Source organism: Geotrypetes seraphini, chromosome 18 (assembly GCF_902459505.1).
Source record: "Geotrypetes seraphini chromosome 18, aGeoSer1.1, whole genome shotgun sequence".
Classification (NCBI taxonomy): domain Eukaryota; kingdom Metazoa; phylum Chordata; class Amphibia; order Gymnophiona; family Dermophiidae; genus Geotrypetes; species Geotrypetes seraphini.
In genome coordinates, this window is record NC_047101.1 from 7,742,837 (window position 1) to 7,761,085 (window position 18,249).

The 18,249-nt window shown below is 43.4% G+C and overlaps 1 protein-coding gene across 1 annotated transcript in view; it reads right to left on the reverse strand.

Moving 5' to 3' along the window:
* The window catches only part of NDFIP1 (Nedd4 family interacting protein 1), a 32,802-nt gene that overhangs the window by 10,672 nt on the left and 3,881 nt on the right, over positions 1 to 18,249 (reverse strand). The window contains exons 2-5 of the mRNA XM_033927493.1: positions 7,803 to 7,893; positions 6,132 to 6,262; positions 2,239 to 2,326; positions 1,115 to 1,239 (exon numbers count right to left, since the gene is read on the reverse strand). Coding sequence (XP_033783384.1) covers positions 1,115 to 1,239; positions 2,239 to 2,326; positions 6,132 to 6,262; positions 7,803 to 7,893 — 435 coding nt within the window. The remainder of the gene's footprint in view (positions 1 to 1,114; positions 1,240 to 2,238; positions 2,327 to 6,131; positions 6,263 to 7,802; positions 7,894 to 18,249) is intronic.

Below are 18,249 nucleotides of genomic sequence, written 5' to 3' on the forward strand. Positions count from 1 at the left end.
CTCAGGTCGCGGCTGGGGGGCTCCCGATGGCAGTGGGGGGGGGGGGGCCTGATGGCGGCGGGGGGAGGGGGGTGCCGGATCGCAGGGGGGGGGGTGCCGGTTCGCAGGGGGGCGCTCGCAAATCGAAGCGCGCTCGGTTTCCGAGCCGCCGATTTTGCGAATGTTTTGCTCGTCTTGCAAAACACTCGCAAACCGGTGCACTCATAAACCGAGGTACCACTGTATTCTGGATTCTACTCTCTCTCTCTCTCTCTTGAATCTCAGGTTGGTCACTTAGTACAGACTGTGTTTAAGTTACATCCAGCTTTGTAAGATTTGCCATTATTTTGATGAGAATCACTTCACTTTGCTGGGTCAGGCTTTCATTTTTTCACATCTAGACTATTGTAATAGTCTTTTTGCTTCTCTCTCGATCAAACAGTATTCTAAATTACAGATACTTCAAAACACTGCTGCCAAACTTATCTTTCGGTTAAAACAGTTTCTCCTGTTCCGATTCCTCTTCATTGGCGTCCTGTATGAGAACGTATTCTTTTCAAACTAGTTTGTATGACATTTAAGATGTTTGGGGCCATCCCTGAATATCTGCTGAGCTTATTCAACTTCTCCTCACATTATGATTATTCTAGTGCTAGAAACCCTTTTCTCTTAATTTTTCCTTTGTTTTCTGGGGTTAGGTACAAACAAAATATTGACGGATTCTTTCCAGTATCAAGCAGTTTATTTTTCGCCTTCCCTTCCATCTGAGCTTCATCTTCTTATCTTTCCTTCCATAACAATTAAAAAAAAAAAAACAATATTATAGATTTTTCTTAATTGCTGATGCTTGTTTTGATATATTTGCTTTTCATTTTGTTGTATTCTCTATTTGTTATTTGCTTTAGTTTGAACCACTTGGTGCGAGTTGATGGAATACAAGAGTTAAGTAACATAATATATTGCCTATAGAGTTCTGTTATGTGTGGCTGGCAATTGCTTTCATAGATGATGTGCTTTATAACACTTTACAGGACTATCATTTGATCTGCAGTCGAACCTCTGTATGCCTAAAGAGAAATCCACATCTGGAATAACCTAGGGCTCAATTTTCAACAGCGCTGCGATAACAACTTACCCTGACAATCAGGATCCACTTAATAAGAGAGAGGCCAAAGCCAGATATGGCACCATATCGCCCAGCAGCTGAGGTGGTCAGACAGAAGGACAAGAAAAATCCAATCCAGTTGAAGAGGAATGCCACTGGGGAAAAATACATGGACTAGATCAATTTCATATCTTACAAGAATTCAGGCCTGACAGCAACATTATCAGCAAGTATGCAATATAAAAGGAATTTATTTGACCAAGATGAAAAGGAGACACAGGCGTTGCATATGAGCTTTTGCAATCACAAAGATCACTTCTTTGCATATGGAGGACTAATGTGGCCACTACAACACTTCAGAGCTGATGATGAGGATCTCAGCAGCCGCCTAAAAAGTGGCTGAGAATTGCGTCTGTCCATTAACTCCAATTCTCTAACCGACACCCATGGTGCAGGCGCCAGTTAGAGCATCGCGCCTATGAAGGGGCCTTAGGCATCTAAGCCAATCGGGGCATCAGGCCCTCGCCCCAGTACATCCTAGAATGCACCGGGAAAGAGAAGGCCTGCCATTTTGCAGTGGCGGGCCTGATGGCCAAAGGGTGTAAGCATTCCTCTGGCTGGACTTTCAACTACAGAGGTACCGGGGAGGGGGGAGGGGGGAGGAGTGCACTCAAGGGACTTAGGGGGGCTGTGGGAGGGGCCCATAGATTTGGGGGGTCTGGAGGGAGGGGTGTTGCCAGTTGGGGGGGTTGGAATGGGCCTCCCTCCTGCTGGGACTTCGTAAGTGGGATTCTCTTGCCACGATCAGAGCTGCCGCAACTATTTGAAATGTAGGCCCACTTCTGGGAGAAACCATGAGAAACGCCTACAGTGTAGGTGTCCTTCCTCTGTTTTTTGTTTGGTTTTTTTTAACGTGCATCCCTACTGCATGCTAGACAGCGGTAGGACACCTACTGGTGCCTATAATTGGGATGCCCATTATAGAATCCACCCCAGAGTGTATCCAAGGGTGAGGAAGTGACTGTAGAGCAGACTGGAAAGGCCATATTGTCTTTATCTGCCATCACTTTCTATGTTTCTGTTCACACAATTGAAGCCTTATGGTGATAGACAAGGATGTTCGACTGAAGTCTCTCAATGTCCACTGTACTTACTGAAAAAGGTCAGCATGAAAATGCCATCATTCCCTATCCTCAGCTGGTCAGCATCATCAAAATCATCTCTGGCCACAAAATCTTCATCCTAAGGCAGAGGAGAAATTAAATCAGCTGTTTCAGTCCACCTAATATTAACAGCACGGTAGAGAATGAATCACTGTAAAGTCACAGAAGACCACGGACAATGGTATGCTAATGCTCTACTGCAGGGGTGTGAAAGTCCCTCCTTGTGGGCCGCAATCCAGTCGGGTTTTCAGGATGTCCCCAATGAATATGCATGAGATCTATCTGCATGCACTGCTTTCATTGTATGTTAATAGATCTCATGCATATTCATTGGGGACATCCTGAAAACCCGACTGGATTGCGGCCCTTGAGGAGGACAGCTTTGTTTCTGATTTACACACCTTGTACAACATATGCCAGGGGTCCCTAAAGTCCCTCCTTGAGGGCCGAATCCAGTCGGGTTTTCAGGATTTCCACAATGAATATGCATGAGATCTATGTGCATGCACTGCTTTCAATGCATATTCATTGGGGAAATCCTGAAAACCCGACTGGATTCGGCCCTCAAGGAGAGACTTTGGGGACCCCCTGGTAATCTCAAAAAAGATATAGCGGAATTAGAAAAGGTACAGAGAAAGGCAACGAATATGATAAAAGGAATGGAATGACTTCCCCATGAGAAAGGCAAAAGCGCCTAGGTTAGAAACATAGAAACATAGAAAGATGACGGCAGAAAAGGGCCACAGCCCATCAAGTCTGCCCACTCTATTGACCCACCCCATTGAGTGCTAGTGACCCTGTTCCTTAACTTGGCCCTTGTAGGGATCCCACGTGTATGTCCCATTTATTCTTAAAATCAAGCACGCTGGTGGCCTTGATCACCTGCACCGGAAGTTTGTTCCAGTGATCTACCACCCTTTCCGTGAAGAAATACTTCCTTGTGTCACCACTAAATTTCCCCCCTCTGAGTTTGAGGGGGTGCCCCCTTGTGACCGAGGGTCCCTTGGGAAAGAATATATCGTTTTCCATCTCGACGCGACCAGTGACGTACTTAAATGTCTCAATCATGTCGCCCCGTTCTCTGCGCTCCTCCAGGGTATAGAGCTGCAGTTTGCCCAGTCTTTCTTCGTATGAGAGACCCTTGAGTCCGGCGACCATCCTGGTGGCCATCCGCTGGACCGATTCAGCTCGAAGCACGTCTTTCCGGTAATGTGGCCTCCAGAATTGCACACAGTATTCCAGATGAGGTCTCACCATGGTTCTGTAGAGTGGCATTATGACTTCAGGTTTGCGGCTGACAAAGCTTCGATTGATACATCCAATCATTTGCCTTGCCTTAGATGAGGCCTTCTCTACTTGTTTAGCAGCTTTCATGTCTGCACTGATGATTACCCCCAAGTCCCGTTCCTCTGACGTTCTAGCTAGCGTTTCTCCATTCAAGGAGTATGTTCTACATGGATTTCCGCTGCCGAGATGCATGACCTTACATTTATTAGCGTTGAAGCCCAGCTGCCATGTCGAGGACCAGTTTTCCAGCGTGATCAGATCCTGCGTCATACTGTCCTTGAGGTTGCTTTCACTTACTATGTTACACAGTTTGGCATCATCGGCAAACAGTGATACTTTACCCTGAAGCCCCCGGGTTAGGTCTCTTATGAATATGTTAAAAAGGGATGGTCCCAGGACTGAGCCCTGCGGCACTCCGCTAGTCACCTCCGAAGTCTCAGAGAGGGTGCCGTTGACCACCACCCTCTGAAGTCTTCCACTCAGCCAATCATTGACCCATGCAGTTAGTTTCTCACCCAACCCCATTGATTTCATCTTGTTTAATAGTCTACGGTGTGGGACACTGTCGAAAGCTTTACTGAAATCCAAGTATACTATGTCCAGAGCCTCTCCTGAGTCTAGTTTTCCTGTCACCCAATCAAAGAAGCTTATAAGATTAGATTGGCATGACCTGCCTCTTGTGAATCCATGTTGACAGGGATCCCTTAGATTCCCTTCATCCAATATCGAGTCTAATTTACCTTTGAGTAGAGTTTCCATGAGTTTACACACTATTGATGTGAGACTCACAGGTCTGTAGTTCGCTGCCTCTGCTCTGCAACCCTTTTTGTGCAGAGGAACGACGTTTGCTGTTTTCCAGTCCAGGGGTACTCTCCCTGTACTTAGGGAGAGATTGAAGAGCATGGCTAACGGTTTTGCCAGAACATCGCCTAGTTCCCTGAGCACTCTTGGATGCAACTCGTCCGGTCCCATGGCTTTGTTCACCTTGAGTCCTGACAGTTCTCTGTAAACATCAGCTGGTGTGAACTCAAAATTCTGAAATGGGTCTTCCTTGTTTTGCATTGCTTCCAGCTGTGGCCCGTGTCCTGGTGCCTCGCAGGTAAAGACCGAGCAGAAGTAATCATTCAGTAGTTTGGCTTTTTCAGAATCTGTTTCCACATAATTCCCGTCTGACGTTCTAAGGCGTACTATCCCGTTTGCGTTCTTTTTCCTGTCACTAATGTACCTGAAGAATGATTTGTCCCCTTTCTTGATGTTCTTCGCTAGAGTTTCTTCCCTTCGAAGTTTGGCCTCCCTAACTGCCGTTTTGACTGCTGCAGACTTTGTCCTGTATTCAATGTTTGCTTCTTTTTCCCCGGTGCGTTTGTATGAGAGAAATGCTCTTTTCTTCTCCTTGACGAGGCGCGAGACCCTATCAGTGAACCATTGGGGTTTCTTTCTTCTTTGTTGTTTAGTTACTGATTTTATGTAGCGGATAGTTGCCTCCTGAAGGGTCGATTTCAAGGTTGACCACATAACCTCCACATTATCCGTTCTTTCTTGAACCTGAAGCGTCTGATGGACGAAGTCTGCCATTTGTGCGAAGTCAGCACCCCGGAAGTTGAGTACCCTTGTTTTTGTTTGTGATCTAGGAAAGCCTTTCCTAAGGTTAATCCAAACCATGTTATGGTCACTGGTGGCTAGCGGTTCTCCCACCGAGATCTCTGAGACACTTTCCCCGTTCGTAAGTACCAGGTCCAGGATGGCCTGGGCTCTAGTGGGCTCTAGTACCAATTGTTTGAGCCGTACTCCCCTTATGGACGTCAATATCCTCCTGCTATCACAAGTTGTCGCTGAGAGTGTGTTCCAGTCTACATCAGGCATGTTGAAGTCCCCCAATAGAACAACGTCCCCCCGTAAGGTGATATTTTCAGCATGGAGAAGAGATGGCTCAGGGGAGATATGACAGAGATCTATAAAATACTAAGTGGAGCAGAAAGGGTAGATGTGAGTCGCTTGTTTATCCTTTCCAAAAATACTAGGACTAGGGGGCATTCAATGAAGCTACTAAGTAGTTGATTGTAGTAGATTTCAAACAAATCAGAAAGACTATTTCTTTACTCAATGTGTAATTAAACTCTGGAATTCATTGCTGGAGAATGTGGTGAAATCAGTTAGCTTAGCAGGATTTAAAAAAGATTTGGATGATTTCCTAAAAAAGAAGTCCATAGGCCATTATTGAGGATGGCTTGGGGAAATCCACTGCTTATTCCTAGGATAAGCAGCAAAAATGGAAAAATGATGTTCTTACCTGTTAATTTCCTTTCCTTTAGACGCAGCAGATTAATCCAGAGAGCAATGGGATAGCCCACATCTACCAGCAGGCGGAGATAGAGAAACTGATTAACAGGTGGTCCTATTGGCTGGCACTCCTCCTGCTAAGGAATTTATATTACTTCTTGGGATCTTGCCAGGGACCTGTGAGCTGGGTTGGCCACTGCTGGAAACAGGTTACTGGGCTTCAGTCTGTCCCAGTATGGCAATTCTTATGTTCTTAAGTGGGTTTCTCATTACACTTTTCGATTATGAGATACCAGTGAAAAAAGTCAAATACTCACTCTTCCAGGAACCAGCGGGATGGTAGCTTCGGCCTTGGTTCTCTCAGCTTCATCATAACTGGGCAGTGAGGTGGCCACATTATAAGAGGGAGGATTGGGGAAGCCTGACTCATCTTTGTAGTCAAAAAATGCTGTAAAGTTTATAAAGAAACAAGGAGATAAGAGCAGTAGCACCAAAAAGGCCAACTTTATCCTGCCATTATATGTCACTGATAAAGCACGGTGCCAATGACATCTATGAGAGATAGGCCAGCTGTGGCTTTCACATGCCTGGCTTTGTGTAGCAAACACAGCCACAAGTTTAATTGTGTTTTCACATCTTAATAAAGGCTGAAAAGGACGGAAACTGATTTCTGTTTTTCTTGAAGCTGCAACTGCTAGAGAGATGACAAATACAGGCTAGGTGGACCAGAAATCTTCAGCAAGACTGAAAAGAAAAAAAGAGTCAGGCTTATGCTCATTTCTTTTTCTAATCAAGCTTTTCTTTATTCCCCCAGGAATATCCAGTAGTAGCTTTCTGTCTCCAGCAACCTTTAGGCATATGAACAGCTTAGCTGCTCATCCCATGCATATTTATTAAGATAAGATTAACACACTATAGTCACAGCTGATATTGTAGGACAACTTCCCAAACTACCCAGGGCCGGCGTTAGGGGCGAGCAAACAGGCCCTAGAGGGGGAACATTGATTTGGTGGCTAGAAAGTGTATATTACAATTTTGGAACGCCAAAGAATTGCCCTCTTATTGGAAACGGAGAAGTCGGGTACATACCTTGGTTGTAGAGGAAGCTCGAGCTGTGTAAGGCTATCCTAAGAGGCAGAGAAAATTCTTACTAACTTGGGGAGCTTATCTAGATTCTCTGAGCCCTGGGGCCAGAGCTTGATTTTCAATACCCTTTAATTAGAGCAGGTGTCGTATTTGAGGTCATCTTTTTATGTTCTTTATTCGCTGTTGTCATCCATGATAATTGTTTGTTAGGCTGTGAGAGAGGGAGGAGCGGGGCATGGTGTGCAATTGGAGGGCCTTTTTGTCTTACTGTACTGCTCTTCTTGTAGGAGAGCTCTAATATCATCAATAACCACTGTTGAATGTAGGGTGGGGTTGTAGGGAAGAAAGGGGGCAGTTGGGTACTTACAATGTGGAAAATGTTTGACCACACAATCCGTGTGACATACAGTGGTACCTTGGATTACGAGCATAATCCGTTCCAAGAGCATGCTCATAATCCAAAATGCTCGTTTATCAAAGTGAGTTTCCCCATCTCTCCTGCCCGCTCGCTCCCGGTTTTCTCCTGCTTGCTATCCCGAATTTCTCTTGCCCTTCCCCGCACTGCGAGCCCGTGGTTTTAACCCACGGGTTTAAGCGGGTTAAAACCACGGGCTCGCTGGGCTAAAAAGTTTTTTTTTAAAGTTGCAGCTCAGATGGGTCTAGACGCATGCGCAGACCATCTAAAGATGGGCTGCGCATGCGTCGGGATTGCACACCAGCGATCCATGCTGGCAGATGGGGGCGTTCCTCCGATCGCCCCCATCTGCATATTAGGCTTTGAAGAATCCATCGGACCTGCCCGGATCGGGCACGGGTCGTGAATCTAGCACAACGAAAACCAGTTGACCTGCTCCTTTTACCCACCCCCAACCTTGCAAACACACCCAGAAAAGTGCCTTTACCTGCATTCTCCCCATCAACAATGCTGCTGTATGGTGGAGGGAAATCAGGGGATGCTTGTGTGGCCTCCACAGGCTCCTCTTCATTCTGTAACTAAAGAGAAAATGTACAGGTTACCAGAAAGTAATATCAAGCAGAGCACAATTTTAATATCCCTGTCCAAATCCAAACTGGAAGCTAGAAGGATCTACCGCCATGTTTCCTCTGTGGGTCTTGGCATTTGCAGCAATGGCTTCTGAATGACCCCAAGCAACAAAGATGTCCTGCCTATTCCACAGGATATTGCAGCGAAGGAGTCACAGGTCCTATATGTGCAACTGAGAAAATTAAGCTACAACAGAGCTGCAGTCCCTGTTAAAATCTATTACAAAAGCTTCCTTTGCAAAAACAAATCCTAGGGCTTATGGAAACCACTTGTTATTTTATGTATAGATTATATTTGCTTGACTAGCTGATTGTGTGGACCATGTTTGTGTTTTATTTGGCTGAGTAAATGCAATAAATCCTATATATCCTGTTTTGTGCAGGGCAAAACAGTAACAGTCACAAGAACTTTGTTTACACTTGAGTGCTCTTCCACTTAAATGTGTGGCATTTCTTTTTTCACTTTGTCTGCTTTATCCAAAGAGAAAAACAAGGAAGAGAAAGCATAGCCTGCACAAAAACTATTGGGTGTTGCAGCTTGTATCTCATACCGACAATTCAGGCTTTGCTTGTTCTGTCCAAAACGAGTATTGAATTACGTTTTTAATTCACTGCAGGATTCCTATCCAAATCCAAACACAAAGGCACTCTTAGCTCCAATGATTCCCTGCTTCCCACCGGAGGTCCCCACCACCCCCCAACCCCCCTGGTACCTTCTTAAAAATGTTGGAGCAGGATGGAAGCTCAGTCCGTCCTGCTTATAGGGCCACCGCTCCAAAAAGGTGGGCTTTTCCCTCCCTGGTGCATTATGTGATGCAAGGGGAGGGGCCTTGGGCATCTGATTGGCTCAGACACCTATCAGGGCCTTAGGCTCTTCCCTCTGTATCCCGGGGGACGGCATCTCAGTGCTGTGTTCGTTGGTTCGCTGGGGAGGGCTGTCATCAGCAGGGGGGTCATTTTTTCCTAATGGAGCAGATACTGTGCATGTAATAATAATAATAATAATAATTTTATTTTTATATACCGCCATACCCGGCGAGTTCTAGGCGGTTTACATCAGTTAGATTAGGATCTACGTTTACAAGCAGATTTACAAACAAATTATCAATTATGTAACAGGTAAAACCGAAATTGACAGAGGATGGAGGGAGCTTGTTGAAGATAGGGAAGAGAGAAGCTATTATGAGGGGGGAGGAGAGCAGGGGGGGAGGAAGGGGGGGGCGAAGTGTTAATATGAACGGGTGGGGCCGTTAGGGGTCTTGTTTGCTGAATAGGTAAGTTTTGAGTGATTTTCTGAAGTCGAGGTAGGAGGGGGCCTCGAGTATCATTTGGGCCAGCCATGGGTTGAGCTTGGCTGCTTGGTAGGCGAAGGTTTTGTCTATGAATCTTTTAAAGTGACAGAGTTTTAGCGAGGGGAAGGCGAACAGTTGAGTTCTACGGGATTTCTTGTTTATGTGATAGAGGTTAAAGTGGGGATTGATGTAGCTTGGTGAAGAACCATTTACCGATTTGTAGCAGAAGCATGCGAATTTAAAAAGGGCTCTTGAATCGAATGGCAGCCAGTGTAGTTGGTGGTAGAAGGGGGCGACGTGTTCCCATTTCTTTAGGCCGAAAACGAGATGCATGGCGGTGTTTTGGATTATTTTTAGTCTCCTGGTGGTTTTTTTCATGACGTTAAAGTAAATGATGTTGCAGTAGTCAAGAATGCTGAGGATGGAAGATTGTACCAGTAGGCGGATGTATAACATCTGTGCCCATTAAAAAAAGGGGTCTTGAGCAGTCGCTTTTATGGATCGCTAAAAGCAATCACTTTTTTGTTAATGCATTGGGAAGCCATGTTAGAGCATAATTGATGCTGTACTCATTTACATTAAAGTAGTAGCATAGGTGGCTATTCAATAACCGGAAGACGTATAAAGAAGACTGGAAGTTTAACATAATTGAAGTTGCTACTCATTTACATGGCATTTTAATATTAATTAAACTTATAACCAAATCCAGAAAATCCGATCATGTTACATCTCTTTTAAAAACTGCACATTGGCTTCCAGTCACTCATCGGATAACTTTGCTTGCTCACTTTTAAATCTCTTCTCAATAAAACACCGGCATTCATGTATAAACTACTAATCCCTTACTATCCTTGAAGAGCCTTAAGATCTAACGAACAAAATTTACTGACTATTCCTTCGCTCAAGATTATCAACACAAGACGGCAGTTTATTTTTTCTGTAACCGCTCCACAGATTTGGAACGCTCTTCCAATTTACCTATGAAATGAGCATGATCTGGGAAAATTTAAAAGTAATCTAAAAACATTTCTCTTTAAAGATGCCTTTGGATATTAAATCTATTAATTTTATGATTATTGGGTTTTTTTCTATTATATTTCATTGTTTTCCTCATGTATTTTCCCTTTTTTGTTCTGCTTTTCTATCATGAATTGTATTTCGCTTCCCTTTATTGCCTTATGTTATGAGTATGTTGGACTATTTTTAATTTAATGTTATTATTTAAAATCTGTAATGTATTGTTTCCCTCTGAATGTATTTTAAATTGTACATTGCTTAGAATTACGATTAAGCGATTAATCAAATGAACTATTAAACTTGAACTTGAAACTTGAAACTTCTTTGTATGGTTGGATCAAGAAATGAGCGATCATGCAGAAAACCAGACGGTGAGCCATTTTCTGCATTGTTTGACAAATGCGATCGTCACTAAAGCTAAACTCTGCTTCACTACAGGTTTCTTGCACCACTACAGGAGTTTTGCAATGCAAGTACAAAGCTCGTTTCTGCCGTGAAGAGACACTCTGACTTTACACAGCTCACTTTACCCCCATAACCATTTAAGGGCAACTAGTTAAGGCAATATAACCAACTTTCAAAACAAACTAAAAATCAGACACCCAGAAAATGTTCCTGCTTTTTGCTTAGAATTGGTTTTGTTTTCAATGAATGCCATCAATCGTGTGCCCTCTTTCCTAAAAGGGTGCTTCCCTAAAAGAGGGTGTACTTCGTGCATACCACTCTTTAAGAAGAGTGCACACTATTACCGGCGGGTGACATTTACATAGAAACATAGATGACGGCAGAAAAGGGCTATAGCCCATCAAGTCTGCCCACCCTACTGACCCTTCCTCTTAAGTCTATACCTAGTGACTATTTATTCAGATTGACCCTCTTAGGGATCCCCTATAGGCATCCCATTTATTTTTAAAGTCCCATTTATTCTTAAAGTCCAACACGATGCAGGTCTCGATCATCCCATCAAATCTGCTGACCCATCCTCTATACCTAGCGACCGATGTTCCAGTTCGACCCTCGTAGGGATCCCACATAGGTATCCCATTTATTCTTGAAGTCCAGCACGCTGTTGGCCTCGATCACCTGCGCTGGAAGCTCATTCCAACGGTCAACCACTCTTTCTGTGAAGAAATACTTCCTGATGTCGCCATGAAATTTCCCGCCCCTGAGTTTGAACGGATGCCCTCTAGTGGCAGAGGGTCATCTTCCACCTCGATACGTCCTGTGATGTATTTAAATGTCTCAATCATGTCTCCCCTCTCCCTATGTTCTTCTAGAGTGTAGAGCTGTAGTTTGTTTAGTCTCTCCTCCTCCTTTGTTTCCCTAAATTTTATTCTAAATTCTCTGATGTGATAATGGAAAGGTAAACCATCAAATTTAAATACATGATACGGTCTCATCATAACACCCTGATCAGCTGATGAGACCAAAACATTGGTTTAAGCTTTTCTTTATAACACAGGCCAACAACCACAAAATTCTTGGTGCCTTGGGTTTTTGACCTGTTCCTGGGGTTATTTGGGGCACCGATTCAGAAAATTGCATTGGATAGACTGCATTAGTTTCTTAGATATGTTTATGGGATAGTAGAGCCAATCGTGAACATTGGGCAAAAAAAGATTGGCTTCCGAGGGAATATATGGTGGTTGGAGGACAAAAATCTTTGGTAGCACAAGACAGAATCTACATATAAAGCTAGGCCTGATGAAACAATTTGTAAAGGCTTTGAATAAAGACTGTTCGTGCATTGAATACATAACGCATATGTTACCTGGACGTACCATGAAAAAACTGAAGGCAGGAATTTTTGATGGATCACAGATCAGACAACTTATAAATGACCCACATTTCATAGCATCAAAGAATGAAATCGAATCGTGTGCCTGGTCTTCATTTGTTCTTGCTGTGAAAAACGTTTTTGGCAACAAGGAGGCAGCAGTAGAAGATATGCTCTTTCATTACAACAGGCTTGGCTGAAACGTGAGTGTTAAAGTCCATTATCTATTCCGCACAGTCACTTAGATCGCTTTCCAGAGAGCCTTGGTGACTGAAGCGAAGATTTCACCACAGTGGAAGCCAGATAGCAAGGAAGATGGGATGCACACATGATGGCAGACTAGTGTTGGAATCTTAGGCGGGATGGTCGCTTCTTGGGTGTCGAATGACTGGAAAGTTTGTATCATAAACTTGTGCTTTTGGTATGAAATAAGTAGATTTTCATGTTGTACACTTTTCTTTTAATTTTTAATATGTTTCCTTCTTGCTTGAAAGATTAATTTAACCACTACATTAAAATATCCTGATTTTTTAATGGGAGAGCAGAGTGAAGAGAGATATATGCCACATGTTCAGAATTCCAAAAACTAGAGCTGATGGGAGAAAACTGGTGCCATTTTTGGAAGCAGCAGGTCAAATATACCCCAAAACAGGTCTAACATTTGATTCACCACAATGAGTGTTGGCCAGTGATTAAGTTCAAACCAAGGGAGAAATGAGAAAAATGTTGAAAGAATAAAGGCAATTAACACTCCCTGATGAAAAATACTGGCGATATTTCAAAAGGTAATTATCACACACATTAAAATGTAAATACATTGCATTTTCAATTAAAAATATTGAACAAGTTAATTATTGTTGTCAATGTAATGCAACACCAATGTGCATTACAAACTAAATGCAGCACGGAGGGGAGGGGGGTTTCCCCCACTGGTTTCAGTCATGCAAAATTCAGTTAAAGTACATTTTAACAAAACCAAAACGGCAGGATGAATGAGTCATTGCCTCTTGAGTGCTGCCTCAGCTTCTCCAAGCTAGTTTTCCATCTAATATAGTACGGTTTCAGATATTCTCTAGAAACCTATTATTTGCATCTCACCTTCCACACAGAAGAAATTCCTCCCAAATATAGATCCACCACTAAAACACAACCTGGAACTCGATTCAGACCAACTGGTATTCATACATTATATAAAGTGCTTCATCAGAAATGTATAATCCTTAAACTATAAATTATGCACAATTCTACTGTAAATCTTCAATTCTCAACCCAACTTCAAGCACTCTAGAAGGGTAGCCTCATCAATCTTTCCTGTGGTCATCACACTTTGCAAAGCTACAGAAAGCATTTGGCAGACCAAAAATCCTTGACTGCCCATAGCACCCATAGGTGGGTTCTAGCAGGATTCAAAGAAAGGTAAGTAGAAATTTCCCATTCTTTTAATGATCTCTCAACATCTGCCTATGATACCGATATTTTCCCAACAAGTAATGAACAAAGTCAACCCTAGCTTCCCACTGGTTGACTTCAAGGAGTGCTTGCAACCAAAGACCAGTCTGACTGCTGACCTATGCACTGTGATGTCAGCCAATAGTCTTTATGCGGTGTGATCTAGCACCATGAACATTTATGAATGTGGGTCTTCCAAACGTCTATCTTGAGGAGAGTTGGCTTTAAGCTAGAGCAGTCAGCCTCAAGGAGCCTCAGACCTTCTAGAGTCTCCCTGGCCACAGAGCCCCCTATTAAAAGCTCTCCCTCCTATACGTATTCAAGAAAAAGCTATGACAAACAATTCCCCCTAAACAAGCCTTAACACAACACTGAGGTCAGGGTAGGTTTGAACCATACCCTTGAGGCTCACCGTATAATTATGGCGAGCTTTGTTCTTACACTGCTGATAGAACCAAAATGCACCAAAAAGGAAGTAGATTTTAAACATGGGTAGGATCCAGAAAGGAACTGCAAATAACTATGGCATTAATTCATCCTTTTAGCTATATTATTTTTTCTCAACATTTTTTTAAAGTTAGATTTGGAAAAAAAGGTGACTAATATCTGTCATAGGTCTTGGAAGACTGATTCATTATGGAAACAAGTTAAGCTCTGCCCGAGTGTTGCCCCAGCCCTTGGCTTTCACTGTGGAAGACGACCCATTAGGGCCTCTGCCACATGGGACATTCATCATTGCTTTCTCAGTCCATGCATCTACTGTATATGCTGAAAACTGAGAATTCGCCTACATACAGTTTAGCTGTCTCCATTTGCTGACGGGACAGTCATAATTCATTCATATGGACTTATCTGGCAAAGATGAGAATAAAAGAGTTGCTGTAATTTTATATGCCTTAGAAACACTGACACAATGAATCACCTTTCACCTCATCGTTTTATATCGTCTAGTCTGTAATACAGAACATACAGTATTAAGAACTGTTGTGCATGGCAAGAACTGCTGAATAGATCACTCACTGGCAACGTGCAAGAAATATTCACATCTCTACCTCTCAGGATCTGTTACTATGGTAACTTGATGAGTTTTCTAAGATTCCCTAAGACGCAAGCAAAAACTGAAAACACGTGCTGCATACAAATCAACCCTGAAAAAATGAAGCTCCAACCTAAGGAAATAAAGCTACGTTTAAACACCACACACACAAAGCCAAGTGTCGTTTTGATCGGAATTAGAAAGGTAATTATATCTAAAAATTCAAATACTAGCGCTATTGTGTTTATCTGCGGCATGACCCCATTTCTGCCTACTCGTAAATGCTCGGATTTTGTTTAAAGCAGTGGTTCTCAACCCTATCCTAGGGGTCCCCCAGCCAGTTGGGTTTTCCGGATATCTCTAATGAATATGCACATAAGGGAGAGATTTACATATAATGGAGGAGACAGGCATGCAAATGTGTCTTATGCATATTCATTAGGGAGATCTCGAAAACCCAACTGGCTGGGGGGCCCCCAGGACAGGGTTGAGAATCATTTATATTCCACTTCTCGGGATGATCCGTTGACGAGTGATGTTGATTCTGGAAGACGTGAAGGAGAAGTCAGAGAACAAGTAGATTATTTGTTCAGGAGAGTTGGAGTTGAGGGCGCGGTAGATGGTGCCGGATAGTTTAAACCAGTGGGTATCCAACACTCGGTTCACTTGCACAGCCACAAGAACTTGGAACAGCCTCCCCACATCTATAAGGACAGAGACAAACTACCTCTCCGATGCTCCTCATTTGAAAGACGCATCTGATATGTTTATAGTTCAAAGGACATAGCCAATGTTAACCTTTATTGCTGGCCCATGCAGAGCTTAGACAAGAACAATATCACGCTGACACTATCATATAATAAAATCTCCCTATCCATATGAAATGGATGCGATATGAAAGTGTCCCATAAAATCTTGAAACTCAAAAATGTTGTCATGGTCAGTACACAACATCTTCCTTCCTGTCAAATGCAGCCACTGAAGGATCCTGGTAGGGAGAACAAGAAGGCACTCTCTAAAGTTGAAAGGGGATAGATTCCGTACAAACGTAAGGAAGTTCTTCTTCACCCAGAGAGTGGTAGAAAGCTGGAACGCCCTTCCAGAGGCTGTTATAGGGGAAAACACCCTCCAGGGATTCAAGACAAAGTTAGACAAGTTTCTGTTGAACAAGCGCTGGTAGGGCTAGTCTCAGTTAGGGCGCTGGTCTTAGACCAGAGGGCCGCCGCGTGAGCGGACTGCTGGGCATGATGGACCACTGGTCTGACTCAGCATTGGCAATTCTTATGTTCTTATCCTGGAATTTAGGAAGGCAAGGCAATCTGAGCAATTCAGAAACCTCTGGAGGATGCCCCATCGGGAAACATCCAGTTCATCACATAAAAGAACCATTCATAAACACACAAAGTTAAAAAAAAAATGTAAATTGAAATTATTACTTTGTTTGCGCCCAGCTGTTTTGGCGAGAAAATGTCGAACAGCAGTAAAGAGCTATCACCATGGTAGGACGACACTTTCTCTTAAAGGAGACAAGAAAGCTGAGCTGACAAATTACAGCTATACTCACTCGAGGAGCGCAGAGAGGGGGGACATGATCGAGACGTTCAAGTATCTTACGGGCCGCATCGAGGCGGAGGAAGATATCTTCTTTTTCAAGGGTCCCACGACAACAAGAGGGCATCCGTTGAAAATCAGGGGCGGGAAACTACGAGGTGACACCAGGAAATTCTTTTTCACTGAAAGAGTGGTTGATCGCTGGAATAGTCTTCCACTACAGGTGATTGAGGCCAGCAGCGTGCCTGATTTTAAGGCCAAATGGGATCGGCACATGTGATCTATTCACAGGGCAAAGGTAGGGGAGGGACATTAGGGTGGGCAGACTGGATGGGCCGTGGGCCCTTATCTGCCGTCTATTTCTATGTTTCTATCTATTACGGTATGTTCGCCTACTTAACAATTTTAATTAGGCCGCATAATTCTGTACTATTTCCCTACACCCCCCACAAGTTATCACAAGCTGAACAGTCAGCAGCTCTCTCTTTAATACATGAATTTTAATAGGTTGAGACTATGGGGTCCTTTTATTAAGGCGTGCTAACCAATTTAGCGCATGCATTAAATACTAAGGCACCCCTAAAATATAACGGATGCCTTAGCATTTAGCGCGCCTTAATAAAAGGACCCCTATATGTGTGTAATGTGCAGCTGTTGACCATTTTCATGTGTGCTTTATAAAAACCAATAAATAGATTTAAACCTAATCCATGAATTTCAAAGCAAGTGAGGAAAGCGTGACTCATGGAATACCTCCTCTGCATGTAAATGTATGTGTGTGAGGTTGCCTTCTCTTACATCTCATTTTGCGAAGGGTGCAATGAACTAATGTACAGCTGTTGGAACTGCTTCTCCCCTGGGGGGCATTTTTGGAGGGGTCGCAGGAACGGGGATCCCAGGACTCCCACGGGACCCCCCTCAAGCTAACGGGACTCCCACGGGGATGGAAGGCTTTGGAAGCAGGGTTCGTCCATATAATATAATGGACACGTCAGCCTTAGTAAAAGAGGGGGTTTATAAGTTAATTACCTGAACAGAAAACAAAAAAAGGGTTCCACCAAAGAGATTCCACAAGGAAAACAGCAAAAGAACTGTGTATTGATGATCCTGTCAGAAGTAATTGCTGCTTTTTATGGGGACGGGCGGGGATGGAAGTAATTCCTTGCGGGGATGGGTGGGGACGGAGTGGATCCTGACGGGGACAGATAGGATCCTGGCGGGGACGGGTGGGGACGGAGAGGATCCTGGCGGGGACGGGTGGGATTTCTGTCCCCGCGCAACTCTCTAGTTTCCACCGGCAGCCAACAGGTAAAAATCAAGAAAGGGAATGAAGACGATTTTAAGAAAGGGTGACAGAATTTAAATTGTATCACATAATCTGATAGTAGCAATATCAATTATATTTCCTTGTCATATCTAATAAAAACCAAGCTGCTGCGGGCGAGTAGACTGGAGGGAATTCCAGTACTACTTTGTACTTCTGTTCACCTATTTTTGGCATTCTTTGGGGAGACATTGTGAAGCTTTTTATGGCCTTCTACTGCTATGCTAGATTCAGGCATATAAAGCTGAATAAAGCTTACGGCCGTGTCACATCTAGATTACTATAATTTAGTGTATTTATTTCACAAAAATGTATAATCCACTGATCCAGAAAATACATCCTTCTCTCAGTGGATAACAATACTTACAAAACACATAAAATCAGACATCAAGCAAAACTGCTTATAACACAAAAACAGAAATATAGCATGTACACAACCACAACAAGCTCAGTCAATCAGCTCCCCAAAACTGGGATTGACCGGTAGGCCAATTTATTTCCTGTAGGTATTGCAAAACACTGCAGCAGCTCTGTTTTTGATTCAGCTTCACTGGTTTCCCCTTCAGGCTGGGTTAGGAAACCAGTTGCCATCTTTTGTTTATTAAATTAACAATTGTTTGCTGCCTGCATACTTGGGGATTATGTCAATCTGCAAAGGACTTAGGTTGTGTCTTCCAAGGAATTTCACTTGTCTGCCATGTAACTTTAAAACAATATGTGGTACTGCTCCTAGCCTTTGGAATGAGAGATACCGTATATTCTTGAATATAAACTGAGATTATTAGGCAAAACAAATGGGGGTCTCGGTGTATATTCGGGTCAGCACTGACCCGCCCCCCCTCCTGAACCTGTTTGTAAG